The 19,300-nt window shown below is 53.5% G+C and overlaps 7 protein-coding genes and 1 non-coding gene across 8 annotated transcripts; 2 read left to right on the top strand and 6 right to left on the bottom strand.

The window, feature by feature from the left end:
- Positions 1 to 290: 290 nt before the first annotated feature.
- On the bottom strand, positions 291 to 2,642 carry CTHT_0057390 (uncharacterized protein; the record flags this gene model as incomplete). The annotated part of the gene is made up of 3 exons (XM_006695996.1): positions 291 to 1,957; positions 2,064 to 2,069; positions 2,144 to 2,642. The coding sequence occupies 3 exons, from the start codon at positions 2,640 to 2,642 to the stop codon at positions 291 to 293; spliced, it is 2,172 nt and encodes a 723-aa protein (XP_006696059.1).
- Positions 2,643 to 3,981: 1,339 nt separating this feature from the next.
- CTHT_0057380 (uncharacterized protein) lies at positions 3,982 to 4,756 on the bottom strand (the record flags this gene model as incomplete). The annotated part of the gene is made up of 2 exons (XM_006695995.1): positions 3,982 to 4,241; positions 4,615 to 4,756. The coding sequence occupies 2 exons, from the start codon at positions 4,754 to 4,756 to the stop codon at positions 3,982 to 3,984; spliced, it is 402 nt and encodes a 133-aa protein (XP_006696058.1).
- A 1,599-nt stretch (positions 4,757 to 6,355) lies between these two features.
- On the bottom strand, positions 6,356 to 7,832 carry CTHT_0057370 (uncharacterized protein; the record flags this gene model as incomplete). The annotated part of the gene is made up of 3 exons (XM_006695994.1): positions 6,356 to 6,728; positions 6,859 to 7,389; positions 7,444 to 7,832. 3 exons carry the CDS (start codon positions 7,830 to 7,832, stop codon positions 6,356 to 6,358), a joined length of 1,293 nt encoding a protein of 430 aa, XP_006696057.1.
- Positions 7,833 to 9,755: 1,923 nt separating this feature from the next.
- Positions 9,756 to 9,859, bottom strand: CTHT_0057360. Its single transcript has 2 exons — positions 9,823 to 9,859; positions 9,756 to 9,791 (listed from the first exon to the last, which is right to left on the bottom strand). It is a non-coding gene; the product is annotated as a tRNA-Val (tRNA).
- A 260-nt stretch (positions 9,860 to 10,119) lies between these two features.
- Positions 10,120 to 11,086, top strand: CTHT_0057350 (uncharacterized protein; the record flags this gene model as incomplete). The annotated part of the gene is made up of 2 exons (XM_006695993.1): positions 10,120 to 10,187; positions 10,276 to 11,086. The coding sequence occupies 2 exons, from the start codon at positions 10,120 to 10,122 to the stop codon at positions 11,084 to 11,086; spliced, it is 879 nt and encodes a 292-aa protein (XP_006696056.1).
- Positions 11,087 to 11,524: 438 nt separating this feature from the next.
- Positions 11,525 to 12,769, bottom strand: CTHT_0057340 (uncharacterized protein; the record flags this gene model as incomplete). The annotated part of the gene is made up of 1 exon (XM_006695992.1): positions 11,525 to 12,769. One exon carries the CDS (start codon positions 12,767 to 12,769, stop codon positions 11,525 to 11,527), a length of 1,245 nt encoding a protein of 414 aa, XP_006696055.1.
- A 617-nt stretch (positions 12,770 to 13,386) lies between these two features.
- Positions 13,387 to 14,568, bottom strand: CTHT_0057330 (uncharacterized protein; the record flags this gene model as incomplete). The annotated part of the gene is made up of 5 exons (XM_006695991.1): positions 13,387 to 13,525; positions 13,591 to 14,036; positions 14,099 to 14,134; positions 14,260 to 14,499; positions 14,554 to 14,568. 5 exons carry the CDS (start codon positions 14,566 to 14,568, stop codon positions 13,387 to 13,389), a joined length of 876 nt encoding a protein of 291 aa, XP_006696054.1.
- Positions 14,569 to 15,150: 582 nt separating this feature from the next.
- CTHT_0057320 (uncharacterized protein) lies at positions 15,151 to 17,457 on the top strand (the record flags this gene model as incomplete). Its single annotated transcript, XM_006695990.1, has 5 exons — positions 15,151 to 15,263; positions 15,321 to 15,443; positions 15,789 to 16,139; positions 16,258 to 16,317; positions 16,377 to 17,457. 5 exons carry the CDS (start codon positions 15,151 to 15,153, stop codon positions 17,455 to 17,457), a joined length of 1,728 nt encoding a protein of 575 aa, XP_006696053.1.
- Between the last annotated feature and the right edge of the window lie 1,843 nt (positions 17,458 to 19,300).

The following is a 19,300-nucleotide window of genomic DNA, read 5'->3' as shown; positions in this document are numbered from 1 at the left end:
AACAATCACCATTTGCCCATGTTTGTGTATCATCATGCCTATGCCGAAACCAACTCGCCCTCTGACCCCGATCAATCATACCGGACATTGGACGACAAAAGCACATTTAATCTGTACCGCCTGTGACAACCCAGAACCCGGAAACCCAAGATGCGACACCCCCAACCCTGGAACACGCCCAGCAGCCCAGAAACCTCACCCACAGCCAACGCCGGCGCTATGCAAACCCACGAACGAAAGAAAGAGATACCAATATTAAGTAAAAGTACAAGAGATCAGTTTAATCGATTTCACCGCGGGCCCGACTGGGAATCATACGCATCCAGGATGCGTCTGTTGTCCTCATCCTCACTGGACTCGCTCTGCTGCGCCTTGAACCCCTCAATGATCTCCGCCAGCTTCTCGCCCTCCATCTTGCCCCTCTCCACGTTGATGCACCAGATCAGCGGCGCAGGGAATCCGACCAGCGCGGCAAGGAACCAAAACGCTGGCCGAATCTCCCCCGACGCATCAATGATGGCACCCACAATCGCAGGGCCGAATACGCTGGACCCCTTATCAGTGATGGCATACAGCGCATAAAACGCTGCTTCCGAGCCAGGCGGGATCAGCTCGCCATACAGCGAACGGCAGTACCCGCTCAGACCGCCCAACACGAATCCGTACAAGGCTGCAAGCGGGTACATCTCCCACGGCTGCTGCAGCCCGCCCACGCCCCACCGCTGGACAAACGACAGGTAGCCGGCCAAGCCGTACAGCGGGATGATCTCAAAGAGGCCGATGCACGCCAAGATGGTCTGGTGCGCGCGCAACCGGAAGCGGCGCGAGAGCCAGGACCACGAGAAGGCGCCCACAATACCGGCCGCTGTCGAGATCACGTTGATCATACCCAGTGCCCATGGCTCCATGTGCAGTTGTGTCTTGGCAAAGAGGATGGCTGTCGACGAGGTGGTTGCGATGGCATCCGAGAGAAGGAACCAGCCGCCGAGGAAGAGCACGATGTCGACCAGGCGACGGGCGAGCTGTATTGTGCGGAAGAGAGACTTCCATGCGTAGAAGGTGTAGGAGACAAGTGCCCGGAGCTTTCCTTGCTTCAGAGAGCCTGGCAAGGGAGGACCGGGCCGTGGCCGTAACCAAAGTGCAGCTGGGATGGTGAAGATAGCCCACCAAGCGCCAATAACGAAGAGGACCACGCGCTGCCCCCAAGTAGTGTTGTTCATTTTTACGAGCATGAAAATGGCCGCACACTGCAGGAATAGCCCAGCAATGTAACCGATGCCAATGCCTTTGGATGAGATATGTGTTGAGAGGCTAAGCTCCTGGGAGGTCAGTTCTTCGTGGGTGCGAACCTTAGACAGGGGACGACCGTCCTCGAGCCGCCTATGTGGCAGTAGGGCCGTTGTTGAATCGACCACGTCCTGTTCGAGCTCCTCCGCGCTGGGGGTATGATGAGATCCCCGCCCGTTGGAGGTAGTGCCGTAATTGACCCCAGAGCCGTTTTGGTGATCGTCATCCAAATCATTCTCACTAGAATCGCTAATCGAAGGGTGATGCCGCACCAGTAGCGGCAGGAACGAGTTCAGTAAGACAAACGATGCTCCAAACGACGTATTCGAAATGATCGCCAGCAGCGCGCCAAGCAGGTAGGTGCTCTTGTTGACCAGGATATACAGCATGACGCAGGAGCTGCCGATCCAGGCGAACGCGAGCAGCAGCTTCTTGCGGTAGTTGCCGTGGTCGGCCGCACAGCTGATGCTCACCACCAGCAGCGCCTGCAGCAACACACTAACACTGAAGGTGTACATGGCGAAGCTGGCTGTGTTGATCTCCATGCCGAGGACGTACACCACGCATTGACCCTCGGCCTCGGAACTCGGCCCGCAGGGTGTTGTTCGGTCTGAGAGGAGGACGCCGTTCTCTCGGGCGAGGGTCTCGAGGAGGATGGGGATGAAGGAGCCTGCAAGTTGTTAGCTTCATTCTTGATATCATGGGCATCTCGTCGAGGAGGGCAGTTCTAAGCTGCTCGGCAGCAACAGCGTCGAATCTGGGTGGGGCTGCCATACCAATTGCTACCAAACATCACATCACGTTAGCGAACATGCAAACACAGCCCATCATCCCCGAGAAGAGAAGCTGTCCTCACCACAAATTACATAAACCTCGGCCGCAAATGCGTACGCATACCAGCCAGCAAGCTCCTTAGAACTCGTCGGCCTGGTATCCTCGCCCGGGTATCGCGGCGGTGGCAGCAGCGACGGTGTCAGGCTGCCATTACTTCGGCGGCGACGCGGCGGTGGTGGACTCATGCTGCGACGGTGTCGGAAATATAATGTGTCGAAATCGTCGTCTTCGTCACTGCTACTTCTTTCGTCGTCGGCCTCAAAAGAAGATGAATGAAACGAGCGCTTGGAGGCGAATGACGAAAGGCGTGAGAAACCAGAGGAGAGTTGGAGTTGTGGTCTGCTGCGGTGGTCGTCGGGCAGGCCCGATGATCCAGCTCGTGGACTTGGACCTGTGGCAGCCCCAAGCCATTGACCCTGTGACACGGCCGCTGATGGCAAATGCGGCCGTGCTGGGGCTGCTTGTTGCAGGTCCAGCTCCCACTGGTCAGTTCCCTTGGTTCCGACAACAGGGGGTGCCATGCTGGCTGGGTAGACACTGACGGACCCGCTGATGGGGCGCCTGGGGAAAGCTTGACAGCGGGTCTCTGGTGGCACCGACTGCTGGGGGATGGATCCTGAATCAAGAACCGCTCTGATGAGTGAACGGGCCTTCTTGCACCTTTCAAAGATGGTAGACACTTCTATCTGGCTGCGCTGGATTGTATGAGAGCTGTTTGTGCGAATGAGAAGCGCGGGTTGATGGCGAGGTTGTTGCTAGCGTCGGCGTTTCGTCCATAGAACAGCAGCTGCTTTTGGTGCTCTTGGGGTTGGAATGAGGATGCTGACCCGCCGGTAACCGAAGGGTTGGCAACGATTGTTAGCAGCATTTGAAAGATGGACAATAAGATTCAATATGACAACAATCTTTTGATTTATGGTGATCGGCTTCACGGAACCATAACAGCTCCATCAAGCTCTCGATTCCATCCTCCACCAGCTCCCTAGGATAAAAAAGGAGATGAGCCCCTCAGCAGCCCAACACAGAGAGCCTCTCGGTTATGTATGTAGTTTACCTCCCGTTCCAAACACCCAGACCTGTGGGAAAGAATGGAAACCTGGAACTGGTTGCCACCTCCTTACCTACCTATATGCCTATCCGGCTGAATGCTGAGTGTGTGTGTGCCCGGCGACTTGGGACCTGGGGGGAAGGGCATAATACGTAAGCGGGCGTTGCGCAGGTGATTGATCACGGACCGCATTGATGGCTTGGGTTGCAGTTCACGCGACCCTTTTCGGCGTGCCGCTGTGCCGTGAGGGAGGGCTGGGCGGTTGATCTCAGATTTTAGTGCTATACCTGCATGTCTCATAAACGAAGAAAGCTGAAAGGGAGAAAACCTCACATATAGAGGTTAATCTAATGCCCAGGTCGATCGGCTTGCAAACCAACCTAGACAGACCTAGTCAGGCCCGGCAGCTCGTGATGCAAGACGTTACAGGTCCCAACATCTTAAGAAACGCAGCTCTGACTGGGCACACTTCAAAGCACGACATCATACATCCAGATCAATAAGTTAATAGGTGAGCGGGGTGGTATTAATGTAATTAGTGAGAAAGAGATAAGGCAGGAGATATGGCACGTCATGCTCCTCTGAGTTCCAGCCATGCCCATGAAACAGAGACAGATAGAGAAAGCGATTGCCATAACCCCACAGGATAGGTTTCTCTTCATCGGCAACGTTAACGGTGGTATCAGTGCAAAGCAAAAGAAGCAAATCCTCAAACGAATAAACCAACCATCCCCCCCCCCCCCCAACTCTGAACGATATTACATCTTCCTCCTTGCCTTAGCAAATTATTCCGATACCTATCACAAACCCCTTTACTTCTTGAAAACGCCATAGATCTTCTTCTTCAGGCGATCCGCCAGACCGAGGGGAGCCTCGGGCTTGTCCTTGGAGTCCTGAGGAGCGTCCTTGACCGATTCCTTGGTCTTGGTCTTGACCAACTCGACGTTGCCAGCGCCGCCGCGGCCGGTGTGGTAGTCATTGTCGGAGCTGGGGCGGATGGCCGCCTCGGGAACCAGGTCCTTATCCGCGCGATGCGTCTGTTTGACGCCCGGATCGCCAATGTTGGCCGCGCCTGTTTGCCATCAGAGGGTTAACAATCTGATCAGCCTTAAACCATATCCGGCAAAGGAAAATCGTGTGCACTGATCTAATGGTGGTGTTTTTGCCCATGTTCTGTCTCGCGCTAGCCATTTCCCTTATCGCGTACGCCGAAGCTTGGCATGCAACGATGTGGGGGTGGCCGCGGCCGGTCAGTCAACTGCGATAACGGCCAGCCGGCAGTCGACGACCACGGCGGGGTGGCTTGTGATTGTGATGTTTTAGAGGTTATAATGTGAAAGGCATCGTTGATGTCGCTGTTATATGAAAGGTTCGGGGTTCTGCGATCGCGAGGGAAATGCGGGGTCTAAGAGAAGTTTTGGGTGTGGGATGTTTGCTGTGCCTACCTCCGCGACCAGTGCTGAAGGCGCCATCGCCATGGCTGCCTTCGGCGCCAATCCGAACGACCTCGCCGTCGACGTACTTGGTGTCGTCGGGGTTGATGTTACCGGCGCCACCGCGACCGTGAGAAACTTCAGGAGCAGACATTTTGAGTATGCGACTCTGTCGCGCGCAGAAAGGTTTGTTGTCGCAAGTTGGTTTTGTGTTACGCAATCGATGTCGTTAGAATTAGATGTTGGTCGAGAAGTGGTGAGTAAGAGGGTCCGTGGGGACTTTTCGAAGTGTCCGGATACCCAGGTGGTGTGTGGTTGCGGAAGGCAAAAAAGCAGCACAACAGACGTGGAGCAGAAAGGGGGGGGGGGGCAAAACACCTTAAAGTATCAATTGCAAGGCAACCCAGCCGCAACGCCAGGATTACAAAACGGGTAGATATTCTACACTACGCACACTAGCTGGTTCTTCCAGATGCTGTCTTGCCTACGCGCAGGGTAGGTGGCCCAAGATCATGTCATCTCTACATCTGGGGGCAGTGAGACTGATAACGGTCGCATACTGAAGAGATAACGATAACATCTGGCTGCGCCAAGCCCAGGCAGGCTGGGGACGAGTGCCCCGCTTGGCGCAAGAGTTTAATTGGCGATCCGGGATTGATGCATAGATGGTCAACCCCCACGCGGCCCCAGATTTGCCCAGCAGCCACTTATATGCAACAAAGCGAACTTTGTGGGCGTAGCGTCTGCGGCGTCTGGAACGCTGGGCAAGCACTAATCGCGACATCCCTGGGCCGAGCAGGCTTGGCCTGTGGGGAGGCTGCTGGGCCATCCAGCTCTGTTGCCCTACTTGACCTTGGACTCAAAGCAAACGCCATTACGTACCGGATTCTGATTTGCATCGCCACCGATATGGCAATTTCCAGGTTTTGAGGTCGACTTTTCTCGGCTGTGAGGGTAGTGTCTTGGAGGTTTGAGCTTGTGGCACGGATTTTGCGACTTGCGAACTACGAATTGCGTCCAGTGACTCGAGTTTGCGGCTTTCCTGGGATGTTGTCGGTGATGGGAGTTATCAGCCACTGCCGCAAACATGCGATGAGCGCAATGCCTCTCTCGCAGGGTAGCTCGGTATACAGCCCTTATCCTCGTCTGGGTTGTTGCAGACTCGTGTGTAACACTGCTTGATCGATGGGTCTTCCACTCCTCCACCCATGAACGATCGTAAGCGATGAGTTCTAGAGTCTAGAGTATAAAAATTCATCATGATTTCTGAAATCTTGGACAGTGCTACCTTAAACCTACGGGAAACGGCAACAAAGCGACCCGTATCATGCATCTGATCGCAGCACGATACTCTCACCCTCGTCATCTGTTGTGGTCGACTCATCATCTCCTGCCTTCCGAGCCTTCAAAACAGCCTTCTCTGCTCTGTCACCACGAGTTGCGACCCCTGCGTCTCAACCGCATGTTTGCTTGTCAAACTAGACGTTCTCTCGACCAGTCTTCTGTCCTACTCTTCTCGGGGCTTTCTCCCTGCTCACTTTACCCTTACACGCACTGTTTAACCCCCCTTCCCCCCCCCCCCCCCAAAAAAAAGACTGATTTCCGCAGCCTAACCTCCTTCCTCCGAAAGACCCTGTACATATCCTCTTCCTTCTCGTCAATAAACGCCTTCACTGTCTGCCCAACGAATCTCCCAGCAGTCTTCCAGATTTCTAAAGTGCTCCTGGACCAGTCCTGGGTTTCAGGGTCAAACTCAACCTCTCTCTCTAAGATCCTCCCGCCTATCCAGAGTACCTCCCAGCCTGAGCACCTCTAGTTCAAGTTCCTGTTGCCTCTCCAGAGCTACCCTCTGTATTTCTTTTATTAAAGCCAGCTTGTCTTGCAAGAGTTCTATTATCTCCTCCCTCCCGGTTTCCTGGGCGCTCTTCTGAGCAAGTTCACGCTCTCTTCGCCGCTGTGCCAGCTCTGCTTGTATCCGCTCACGCTCGGCGATTTCTCTCTCGGCTTTCAACCGCATTCTGCGTTCCTTTTGAGCTTCAACCTTCTTTTGTTTTATAGTGCTTGAAGTACAACTACAACGGCCAGCCTTGCCAAGGCAGGAGAAGCAGAAGCGTCTACCGCAGCGGCTAGTGATGAGAAGGCCACCAATGTTAGCGCCTTAACTCATGACAGGTATCGAGGACAACAAATGTAGGAGGTCATCGAGAAATATTGAATAAAGTCACAAGATATAACAGAAACAAAACACAAACATACCACTGCATAGTCACACACCCACCGGTATGCTCAATATAAGCCTTACACCCAGGACACCGCTGCCACACTTCCTCCGCAGCCAGCTGCCGCAGTACCTGCTCCTCCTCGCCAGGATCAACTTTGTACTTCCCCGGACACCTGCCAGCAATCCCGTGGGCCGGACCGCGGCAGCACATGCACATCTTGTGCCCCTTCGGACATGTCCCTTCGGCCGCGATGTCGTTGGTGCTAACACCTACCCACTCATTGCACAGCTCGCCCGTTTTCTCATCCTTCACGGCGCAGTAGACACGCTGGTCACCAGGGGTATCCATCTCCTCTTTCTTGCGGCGCCAACGGCAGATGGCGTCCGTGCTAGCATACTTTTCGATGGACCTTTCAGGGATGGTATTGCGGCAGCATTTGGGCGGCCATTGGATGGGATTCTGGACGGCGGCCAGGATCAGCTTATTGAAGCACATGTCGCAGTAAAAGTGGTTGCAGGGGCTGCGGATGGGGCGTTTGACGTTCTCTAGGCAGCCGATGCATTGGCTGTTCCTTGGAGTCAATGAGGTTTGGAAGTCCAAAAGGGGATTTATGACATACGAGTCTTCATTCCTCCGGCTGAAGTATGACAAGCCCCTGTGCTTGCTCTTGCCATTAGTAGAGGAATCCGGCTTGCTCACGATGAGATCCTTTGTCTTCTTGAAGGCAGAGCGAATTCCCATGAGCGACAGCCTCGAGGAATCAGATGTGTCCGGTCCTGACTCATTGTTGGACCTCCGCAGTGCTTCTTTTCTTTGCTTAACTTCTTCAACCTGTCCCAAGCCATTCTCTATCGCGCACTCGATGATGTCCCGAATGAGCTCGGGTGTTGAGTCCGGGAGAAGGATTAGTGGTTTGGGAGGAGGTATCTCGTGTAATGTGTGAGAAGGTTGGGGGTTAATTGTCGATGGCCCCTGAGCTAAGGCTGCGCTGCTCCTGGATGTTCTCATGTTTTTGTTTGGCCTGCTTCTCGTTTCCGTCAGGCTTGTCGTCCTCTGTTTCTGCTTTTGGGGTCTCAGTTTCGGGGTTGTTTGTTTCCAATTTGGTCACCTTCGCACTTCTTGAGTTGCTCTGAACGGTGTGAGTGGAGCGATGGTCAGAAAGGCACAGGACGCAAAAGCCACTAATAGCGCCGAGGACTATACTGCTTAGTACGCCCATATGACCTGAATGGCAAAACTGATACGAGTTTCAAGACAGAAAGCCATGAAAATGCTAAAAGTTAACACTGGAAAGAGAGAAGAGGTGAGTTGACAGGAATAAGAGCGCTGCCCAATATAGTCCTCTCAGGGAGATGATTGGACTTATCAATCCATCAGATCAAGCTCCTACTAAGCCAAACAAGCCAAGCAGTTGACCAGCCAGCAAGCAGCATAGTGTACAGCAGCAGCAGCATAGCGCTACGACCGCTGAGCAGCACACGCCAGCTCCCAGCCTCACCACATCCACCTATAGCCCTACAAGCGATCTGCCCCCCCTCCTAGCCAGGCAGGGCGTCGGACCAGACCGGGCTGACCCTCTCTATGGTCCCTTGCCCCTCCCCCTCCTCCCCCCCAATCCCATCAAGAGAAAACCAAAGTCAAGAGCTGTGAACAACGACAAAGAAGGGAAGAGAAGAACGGCATAAAACATGGGGGACAGTTACTGGTTAGGTAGCCGGTGCGATGTCGATACCGGCGACCGATGTATGTACATAGAAGTGTGCCCGTCCCCTCATTGGACTGGGCTCAACTGAATCAGCCGAGTAAGAGGGCAGTGCAACGAGTGACCCAATCAGCCGAATGGGTGACTTCTATCGGCAGGGCAGGACAGACGGGGTTTGGGAAGGGAAGGAAAAGGTCGCATGCCCTGAGCTAGTTGGGATGGCTTGCGGAAACAGGTGATGTGATGATACGGTCTCAGGTGGGCGGACGTGTGTTGTGCTCTTGGACAAGACTGAGGGGTATCAGTAAGCGAACCTCCATCATTTGTCTCGGTGTACCAAGCAGGTAAGAGTAGCTAGGCAGAGAGTGTGGACAAGGAAAGCCTAAGCTTGGCCTGAAGCTCGTTGAGGTGGGCGGTGTTTGCTTTGGGCACCGAACCCGGGAGCTAGGTAAGGAAGCAAGCTGAACTCCAGTCCCGGTTCTGCGGTATCCTTAGCGGTAGACTCAAGCTGCAGATTCAACGTGGCAAATGACAGGGGCTGGTTGGTTAGTTGTCAAGACTAAGATAGGCTTTCGGAGCGGGTTGTCTTCATTTCCTAGTTTCTCAGACAGAGGAAACTCTGTTCTGGTGGAAGCGACGCGGGGTTGAAGCTGCGGTCCATGGCATGCCTACTGACAACCTCCTTTCACTTGAGATCTACACACACTGTACACGACGCAGACAGCGAACGAGATCCTTCGGTTAACCGCTCTCTCTTCCCAGAATCCCCGGTCCTGTCTTGCTGAGCTGCATGTCCAAAGTCTCTGGAGCATATGGGGGCAGAGGGGTAGGGACGAAATCTGCCCAAAGCAGTTTCGTAGGACCAAACTTCACCTTACCACCCTACGAATTCAAGGCCTATATGACCATTGGCTGGATCAAGGAGACACGAACTGTCACGGGTTTCCTGGTTGATAATTATCCAGCTTAGTGACAGGGGGGAATATGCAAGTTTGTTTCGGATGGCACAGCCCGTTCGTCGACTGGTTGTTTGCCGCGTCAGGGGCGATGCTTCAGGCTTTTCAGACAACACATGCAATGGACAGGGCAGAGAGGGTGACGATAAGAGCCGTCTTTCAGAAGTTGATCTCGGATTTGCCTGGTATCCTTGTTTCGATAGATCAACCTGTAAAACAAAACCCAACTCTTCCAGAGAGAGTTAGAAGCAAAAGAGAAATTGTCAAAAGCTATGACCGCGGCAGGGATCGAACCTGCGATCCTCTGCGATACCGAGGTCAGCCGGTGAGGGCTGTCTCCTGTAAAGCAGATGCCTTAACCACTGGGCCACGCAGCCTACTTTGAAGCAACTGAAGGTCAGCTAGCGGGCACTACCCACAAGTTTGTCTGCAGCAGATCCATTCTGTTTGCTGGGGCCTTTCTTTCCAACCCCTTGATCGGTTGACAACTCCCATTGGTCCAGGGCCCCGGTGGGCTGCGGGGCTGTGACGGCAGCAGCCCAGCAAGTGGGCTGTCAAGGTTCAGATGCTGCCGCCAAGCCAGCAGAGGCAGACAAATTACAGCAGACTATCAACATTCCACAACATAGACACCACCATGAGACCCCTCCAAGCCGGGAACCGGATGCTGCGCAGCAGCGCTCTGCGCGCCCAGGTTCTGTCTCGGTAGGTTTCGTGAGCCAATGGCTCAACATGCTCTCCCAGCGCCCTATCGAAACAGGTAAACTGACGTCTTCGTCCCAACTCTCTTCAGGGCAACACCGTCCCTGGGACCCCTCATCCCAACGCTCCAGGCTGCTATCATCAACAGCACTGCCACCATTACTCCCGCGGGCAACTTCATCGCCGTTAGGTCATTCTCATATACCACTCCCTGCGCCAAGAAGAAAGACAAAGCATCCAAGGACTCGTCCAGCAAAGCCTCCTCCAGCTCCAACAATGACTCCGGAGACACCCCTTCCGACCACAAAAAACCCGACCCTTCCGCACCCTACGACTTCACCGACGTAACGCAAGCCCTGGACCGCCTCGAGAAGCGCTACCTGGACGAACTCAAGAAGCTCCGGTCCGGCGGACGCTTCAACGCCGACAGCATCGGCGCCATCCCCGTGCAACTCTCCAAAAATCCCGCCGACACCTACCCCCTGCGGGAGCTTGCAACCATCGCCCCGCTGGGCGGCCGCCGCTGGAGCATCCTTGCCTTCGAAGAATCCTCCGTGAAACCCATCATCAGCGCTGTCCTCCGCGCGCCCGAGTATAACCAGCAGCCGCAACGGAGTGAGGAAAATCCTCTTGAACTGACGATAACGGTTGAGCTGGAGAAGGCAGATGATTTGGCGAAGCGGGCGAAGGAAGTTTGTCAGCGGTGGAGGGACCGGGTCAGGGAGGAGGTGCATAAGCGGCTGGAGGTGCATAAGAAGTGGCTGAAGGGGAAGCTGATCGTGCAAGATGATGAGAAGAAGCTGAAGGAAAAGCTGCAAAAGTTGCAGGATGAGCGGATGAAAGGGATTCAGAATAAGGAGAAGGAGGCGGTGCAGCAGATCATGGCTAGGGGAAGTCAGTGAGCGAAGAGAAAGGAGGCTGTGGTGGGCGGTGGGGTGTACAATTTCGTGTATTTATGTTGGGTTCGCCCCTGGGATGGGCGGCTGTGTAAGTGTTCCTAGGGTTGTATATGATGAGTGAGTATGGACAGAAAAGTAAACAAAAGGGATGGGCACGAAATCGGTCGAACAAGGTACCTATAAGAAGATACCAAGCACGAGTGTATAATCCGTAGAATAGGCCGTGCGTGCAATTCAAAGTCTGGAACAGGAATCATTCTCTTGTTTTACAAGTTGTCTAAACACATCAAGACCGAGTACCTAACTAATGATACATCGTACACTTCCCAACCGCTCAACCCGTGTGTAGAGATATATATATATATATATATATATATATATATATATATATATATATATATATCCCCAAACGCTCACTCCCAATTCCCCCCCATTGCACATCTATTGAGCCTTCTTCGCCTCAGGCCTGCTCTCCGCGCCGCCAGGCAGTAGCGAAAGCACTTTATTGATGAACCTCTCAGAGTCGGACGCCCGGTAGGTATGCGTGCGCGAGTGGAAGTTGGCCATGATACCGCGCACATCCGATAGCTCGGCGAATTTAGTCGCCTCCTCATCATACTTGCCGCGCACGGTAGCATCAATAATAGCCTTCTTCAGCTCCGGATCGGGTGGCAAGAAGTGATGCTTGGGCAGGGCGCGCTCGATCCACTCCTTCTCGCCCTTGCTGTGTAAAAACACGGGCTGCTTCTTCTTATACCGGTTGAGCACATCCGTCAGATCGGCCGTGACACCCGACTCATTGTTGAACGCCATGCCGCCGGCCATCAACCTCATCGCCCGAATCACCGTCTCGACCTTCCCTAGCGCCACATCCGTCGCTACGGGCGCGCCGTACCCGCTCAGCGTCTCCTTCGACACCTCCGGCACGTAAGGCTGCTCGGTGCCCTGGTCCAGCTGATCGAGATACGCCTGGCCCGCCGGCGAAAACTTGAGCTTCTTCGCATCCTTCTTCTCCTTCTTCTCACCCTTGCCAAGGACAAGTTTGGCGCCCCTCCGCCTGCGGCGTGCAGCCGCCCTAGCACCCTCACCCCTCTCCGCAGCTTCGGCTCGCCTGTCCCGTCCAAAGGCGCTCCCCCGCGCGATGCTGAACGTACCGGAGGCCATTTGGCTCCTCGCAACAGGCGAAGCCGGGCTCTTGCGAAACACGCCGCGCAGCGTGCGCAGGTTGAGGACCTTGCCGCTGCCGGCTGCCGCCGGGCCCGTGGCGCTCAGGTTGCGCAGGTCGATGGCGCGGCGGCCGGCTTGAGGGGCCGGGCCGCGGGCACTGGGACGGGCGGCGGTTGTGGTTTCGCTGTTTGCTTCGGTGGAGACGTTGTCGGGTGATGAAGTAGCAGAGGAGCGAAGACGCAGTTGGGCGAGTCGGCTGGCTGCGGCAGAGGATCGCTCGATGGAGGAAGGCCGGAGGGGGGTGCTCGGGCCGGAGGAAGGGGACAGGGAGGGGGCGTCGGCATTGTTAGTGCTGTTTGTTCTGGGCTCGTCGTCGTGGACAGTCGATGTAGTTGAAAAGGTATGAGCTTGGGTTGCCGTGGTCGTCGACAAAGCGGGATGTTGCTGAAGGAGGGCGGCGCGCAGGCCCTGGGCAGTGCGCCCCGGGCGGAGGGCGACTCGCACAACCTGCCCGTGCATCTTGGAAATTTGTTGTTCGGTGTGGTGTCTGTTGGCTGGGGACACTTGGGCGCACCACCCCCGACGCGAGCGAGGCAAGGCGAGGCTCGAGTGCTTGCGAGTTGCGAGGTTTCGATATCAAGACGTTGGTCGTCGGTAAAGTGGGTTTTCTGGCCCAGGGTTGCAAAATGTTTGGGCATCTGCTATTGGCCAATGAGGGGCAGGGTGGGGCAAGTATTGGCGCTCGGAGGGTTGTGGGGGGGAGCTTGGCTTTTGACCTCGAGAGACTCTATCTCAGCCTTCTTCATCCTGCTTCAATTCAACCTTCCAGAGCTTATGCTCAAGCGACGTTGCGGTCAATTGATTAAATTTGTAATTTTAATATCAATTGGTTCGTCAAGTTACTTCTTGATCCCCCTTGGGTTGGAAGTTATTTGGTACCTCTTTGTCGTAAATATTCGCCCGTTGAGGCAATACCTGTAAGAAAGCCTCGCTTAACATTTTTCAAGCCCTCCCCTCTTCCAGACGAAGGTCCGCAGGTCTATAAGTAGCAAAAGGACCTTTTAACAAATCAAACCAGGAACCACTTTTCTTTATCGCATATATGCTTTATTGGATTTAATATCCTCCCTAAAACGCTAAATTTTTGATTCCTTTGAAGTAGGAGTATACTCAACCTTGTTAGTGCATGTCCCAACGCCCTCAAGCTCAACCTCAACGACATCACCATCTTTCAACCACACCTGCGGATTCCTTCCCATGCCTACGCCCTGCGGCCTATACCTTTAGTCAGCATCGTTCTTGTCTCATACATACTCAATATCAACAGCAAGAATACTTACGTCCCAGTAAAGATAACATCCCCCGGCATCAACGTCGTCCCTTGACTCAAAAACGCAATAGTCTTCTTCACGCTGAAAATCATATCTCCTGTATTGCTCTCCTGCCTCGTAACCCCATTCACTCTAGTCTTAATGGCCAGCTTTTGTGGGTCAGGAATCAACTTAGGGGAAACAATCCCTGGCCCCAACGGCGCCCACCCGTCGAATCCCTTGCCCATTGACCACTGCCCGCCACCACGGCGCAGCTGCCATTCACGGTGTGAGACGTCGTTGCCGACTGCGTACCCAAGAACATAGTCGAGCGCGGTATCTTCGGTGACGTCACGGCAGGGCTTGGAGATGATGGCTACCAGCTCGCATTCATAGTCTAGGCCGGGGAGATTTTGGGCGACTGGTGGGACGGGGATCGGATCGATGGGGCCGGCGATTGCCGTGAAGGGTTTGTACTGCTCGAGTTAGACGGTGAGTTGGGGTGAATTTGGGAAAGGGTGAAGGATAAGGGACTTACGAAGACGATGGGGTACTGAGGGATGGGCATATTGGACTGTTCAAGCCATGTCAACTCACTCCCTTTTCACATATCCCATCGATTTACCGCCCAGCTGACATTCCCACTCATATCATCACTCTTATCATCCCTGAGCAAACAACGAGAAAAAAAAAGCTCACCTCCTTAGCATGAGCAGCATAGTTCAACCCCAGACACCTCACTGTCCGGATGTGCTCGGGAGCCAGAGGCGCCAGCAGCAGCCGGATGTCAGCCACAACATCGGTGACGGTGTGCTTGCCGAAGATGTCGCCCTGCACAATGCGAGCCTGGCGTGCCTTGGCGATATCAGTCACTCCCCGAGGAAGAATGGCATCGCCGTAATAAGTCCGGCCATCCCGAGCCAGGAAGCGAATAAGGCGCTATTAAGCGAGTTAGTAAGTGTGATCATAAGCAGGGATAGGACAGGTGCTTACTAAAAAGGTGGCCATGCTGGGATGATGTGAGGGTGAGTTGGAGGAGAGCTTTGGTGGATGCGAGTGAGTTTGATGTAAACTGTTGAGAACTTCAGATTCAAACCCCGAGGAAGACAAATGCCGAAAGCGGATGAGATGTCCCGTGTTATCTCCGACAATGTTCCTCTGTTGTTGCCCAACTTATGGAGAATAAATTCAGGAAAAAAAAAGGGTCGAACTGAAAAGGCCTATGGCAGGATGGTTCTACAATTCAGATATGCCTATGATACTGGTGTTTGGCTGCTGGGCCTGTCTGGAGTAGAGTAATTCTCCCACACCACCCACACAATTCTTCCAGACCGCTTCCGCAATGCCGACCTTCAAATGGCCGACCAGGTCAGAGCTGAGGGGGTCGGGTTGCGGGAGAGTGGGTCCCGAGCGATCGGCCGGCCCCTGTCTTCATGTGGGCTTGGCTCGGGCGATGACGTGCCGAGGTTGCCGCCGGCAGGGGTCCAATTTTTGGCGCATCTCTTTTGCTCACTCAGCTCTTTGCCTCTCAACGTCTTTACAACGACACAAGCCCCTGATTTTTGTCAGAACTAAGTTGTTACTGCCACCATGCGTCGTCTGTCGGGTCTACAGAAAGAGGTCCTGTCACTGTATCGGCAGTGTCTGCGTGAGTGCCGCAAGAAGCCTGAAGCGACGAGGCAGAACTTCAAGGTCTTTGCTAGGTGAGCTCTTAACTCTCATGGCCACGTTTCGAGGGGCTCATGCCAACTCTAAACTAGGCGAGAATTCGAGAAGAACCTTACCATAGACAAGAGAGACTTTACGGCCATTGAGTTTCTCATCCGCAAGGGCCGTCGCCAGCTGGAGATGTACTCGTCCCCTGGAGTGAAGGACATCAAGTTGTAAAGGAATTCACCAAGCTTACCCCAAGTTCTGCTCTCTTCAGGAAGAATTTTCAAAGAGCAGACTGTATCGCTCACGTGCCTGGCTGTAATGTCAGGCTGCGTAACGTGCCGTGCCCTAGTGCATAGGGAAGTCACAGAGAATAGTGACTGCTTAAACCCAATTATCGTAATTCCTTCCTCATGGCTTCGACCCGACCTCTCGGTCCCGAAGTTCTAATCCCGAATTCGAGCTCTCCAAAGTCTTATCCCCCATACCTTTTGATATCCCATCTCAACATCATCTCCAATCTCTTGAGAATGGACCCAGATGATGGCCAACACAACGGTATCTCAGCATGATAGCCTGCAGCATCGTCTCAAATTCCGAGCCGTTACGCCCACAGTGAACGATTCTACCCCAAACTTGAGCCCGACCCAGACCTCAGTCGACGAAGGCTTTTTCGAAGCAGCAAAGGATTGCATAGACGAGCTATGCGTATCTCATAAGCACCAGATGCGCCAAAGCCAGAGCCCCAGGACCAAGGTCCACTTTTCGGATTTGCCGGCCAGCACAACCGGCGGCACCATAGATTCAGCAAGGCGTGTCCCAGGCTCACCTAACAGGAGTCCACCACGTCTTGTAAAGGGCAATCCCGTCGCTCGCGAGCGCTGCTGTCGTCCGGGCGCGTCGTTTGTCAGGAAGCAGGGCAAGACGTCTTATTCACATCTGAAACTCCTGGATCTTTATCGTCTTCCAGGATGTCGTTGTCTGACAGCGCCTTCGAAGAGTTCCACGAAGAGTGCTCAAAAGGCCACTGCTAAGCCATACTAGGGAGAGCTGCCGCAGAGGTCTGGCCGTCTTGCAAAGCCGTGTGGGCATGTGGGTTGCAAAGTAGGGGTGCATGGGAGTACTGAAGGCCGTAATGGACTGCGAGATATGCCACAGTCCAGTCGGAAAGGGAAGATCGTTGTCAGACAAATAACGAATGACGACCCCTTCACTTCCTCCAAGAACTCAGCCAATAAGCCCATCAGACAGATAAAGGGCTTCCAGCTCGCATCCTATAGCAACAGGGGAGTACAGACAACTGAAGACGAGACTCTTACAGGACAAGATCCGGAACCTTCCTTGCGAGGAACAGCACCGAGCTCACCCTATACGACCTTGTCCTTCAGGGCCGGCCAACGCCGGACAGTTCCAATTCGATGTCTTCCATCCAGCATCCGACGTGCACTAGCCTTTCCCGCAAAAGCAGGCTTCGTCCCTCCTATGCGGCCTCTTCCTGTCACCCATGGAAATCTGAGGCTCTTGCCAGACTGGGGCCAGGTAGCAAAGAACAACGATGAAGAATGCGGTGGCTACAATCACAACAAGGACCAGCCTGAGTCGATGAGTCCTGGTGCTGCAAAGGATGCTGTTGTCACGCTAGCCCTCATCAACAAATTGGACTTTCCGGTGAGATGGGATCATTCCGATAATGCTCCATCTCATACAAAACAACCTTCCAATACCAGTCTCTTCCCTTCGGCGGCTTCTGGAGCCAGGAACCATGAAGCAGCCCCCAAGCAAATTCATGGCCCTCCGACCAATTGGGCATCAGCATCCCCCTTTCAACGTCTCCGACGGGCAGTAGCCTTACGACGAGACCGCATCGCCGATGGCTCTCTTCCCAATCTGCCCAACTCTCCCACCTCTAGCCGGAAGATTTCACCCAAAACCCAGCCATCCGCTGCTCCCAGCCCACTGAAAGAAAATTACTCTCAGCCCAGTCAACAGTTACATCAACGGTCTTCTACCCCAGTCGAACAATCGCAACGAGGATCTATGCCACCCCCAACGGATGACAAGGCTGACTCCGATGAGGAGATCAACGACCAGGACGTGCTTAGGGGTTTGAGGATAGTGTGTGCCGCCTCGGCGGATGCGGAGTTTGATGCCATGTTCTCGAGCAAAACGGGATTGAGGCTGAGGAGGTTCCTTGCAGACTTGAAGAGTTTGGAGGAGTTGAGTGAACTGGAGCTCAAGGAGTAGGGGCTAATGGGGATGGGTTAAGGTTGACTGTCAAGGGGAACTAGGTGAGTGTTGTCGTGGGACTCGAGACTTGTGATGACATTGTAGAAAGGAAGTCCTTACTCTACTGAGTGTTTGGCATCGGGCGGCTTGGCCATTAGACAGTGATCAACTGAGTTGTCTGGGTTTTAGAATGGTATTCTTATGATGAAATGCAAAACGATAAACACTATCGAGTGGGATGGCACTCCCAGGGACAACTCTCCTCCGTCGAGATGGTATCTCATACAGGTCAACTTCAAATGCTAGTTTCGTTGATACTCATATCCAGTTTTCTATGATTAAACTCAGCTCGTGCTGTCTCTAAGTTGTCTCTACCACCAAACCGACGGTCCCTCCGGTCACTCAGAGGATCTTTCCCTTCCCCTCAGGAGGGGAAAGTGGTGGCTAAACCTGGAGTTGCTCGTAAGGTTCTAGAAACAGGATTCGAAGGACGGGATTAGATTGGATTAAAGTTAATTTGGGAAAGGTGACCACAGTGAAACGATACTTAAGATCATAGGAACGCCGAAATGGAGGGCATGGTGAACTACAGCTGCAGATGACAGAATGAGGATGAATGGATGCCACGAGCCTGTTGTCAAGCAATTTTGTGGGGTAGGAGAAGGATGCAGAAGAAACATGTCGGCAGATGGGTACGGATTCTAGAATTCTGGAACAGAAGCACATGCACGTGGCGAAGGCCCGAATAACGGACCGTGGTGGATGTCGGAGGGTCCTATAGAATACAACCTCGCGGTCTCAATAGAGAGGCATGGCTGAATCCTACAGCAACCGTGACGACAAACAACACAGGATGATTTCGATAGTACACTCTAGACGATTCGCGTGCCCTGAAGGAGTTACTGGTGACTGGCCATCCGGTAATCCAGATACAATTGGTGGTTGGATCGGGATATCGAAAAAGGCGACTGACAATCTGCTACAATATAGAGGAGGTAGAGGAGTTCTAGGTAGAACGCTGGTCTGATTGAATCAGCTGCACCCATCCTGCGCCTATGCATCTTCAGGATGCCCTATTCCAGTACAATACCTGCGCATGTGGGTTGGCTGTGCCGTCCAGCTGTATCTTTCGGACGTCTAACGACAATCTCCACTCCCAAATGCAGCTCCCCCCTGTGTTAACTGTTATTCCGGCCGGATTCAATCTCATATGCAAAGAAAGAACTCTCGTCATGGAGATTAAGACGGCTCGGTGTTTTGTCTATTGTAAATCCGAGGAAGATGCTCGATCAGAGACGGGGAGAGAGGATATGCTGTTGTCAAACCATATCTGCAGACAAAGTGATTGTCTCGCGGCACGAGCTGCAGATAAAGATCCGGAACTGGGCAGTGGGAAAAACTTATCAAGTAAAATATTGTTGCTATGTCCCCATCTTTGTCAATCTCAGATCTTCAAGATGTCCCGTTAACGTTCAATACCCGGTCCATGCGAGGATTTTGCCTCATTCCCTCTTCTCATAACATCACATCTCGAAAATCGTGGTGTAGTAACTCTCTCATGAGTGATGGTGAAAATATATATAAAAACGGCATCGGATAGCATCAGATTCCACGACGCACCGCGGAAGCGGAACACGAGTGCCGTCCAAAACGGCAACCTGTCGATTCACCCGCCCTTGACGAGATGTGTGACTGCCAAATGGACGATCGCTACACGTTGCCCTTTTCCGAACCCAACTCTTTCTTCCGTTTAGTTCCTTCATTCACCCACCCGTCGCTTGTTGATATTGAAGTCGGGATTCCCGCAAACGAAACGGAGATAGGGGAAAGCTTTAATTGCGTTCCTCTTCTGTGTCCGCTT

Source organism: Thermochaetoides thermophila (genome assembly GCF_000221225.1).
Source record: "Thermochaetoides thermophila DSM 1495 unplaced genomic scaffold scf7180000011820, whole genome shotgun sequence".
Lineage (NCBI taxonomy): Eukaryota > Fungi > Ascomycota > Sordariomycetes > Sordariales > Chaetomiaceae > Thermochaetoides > Thermochaetoides thermophila.
This window is presented reverse-complemented; position numbering and strand designations above follow the sequence as displayed.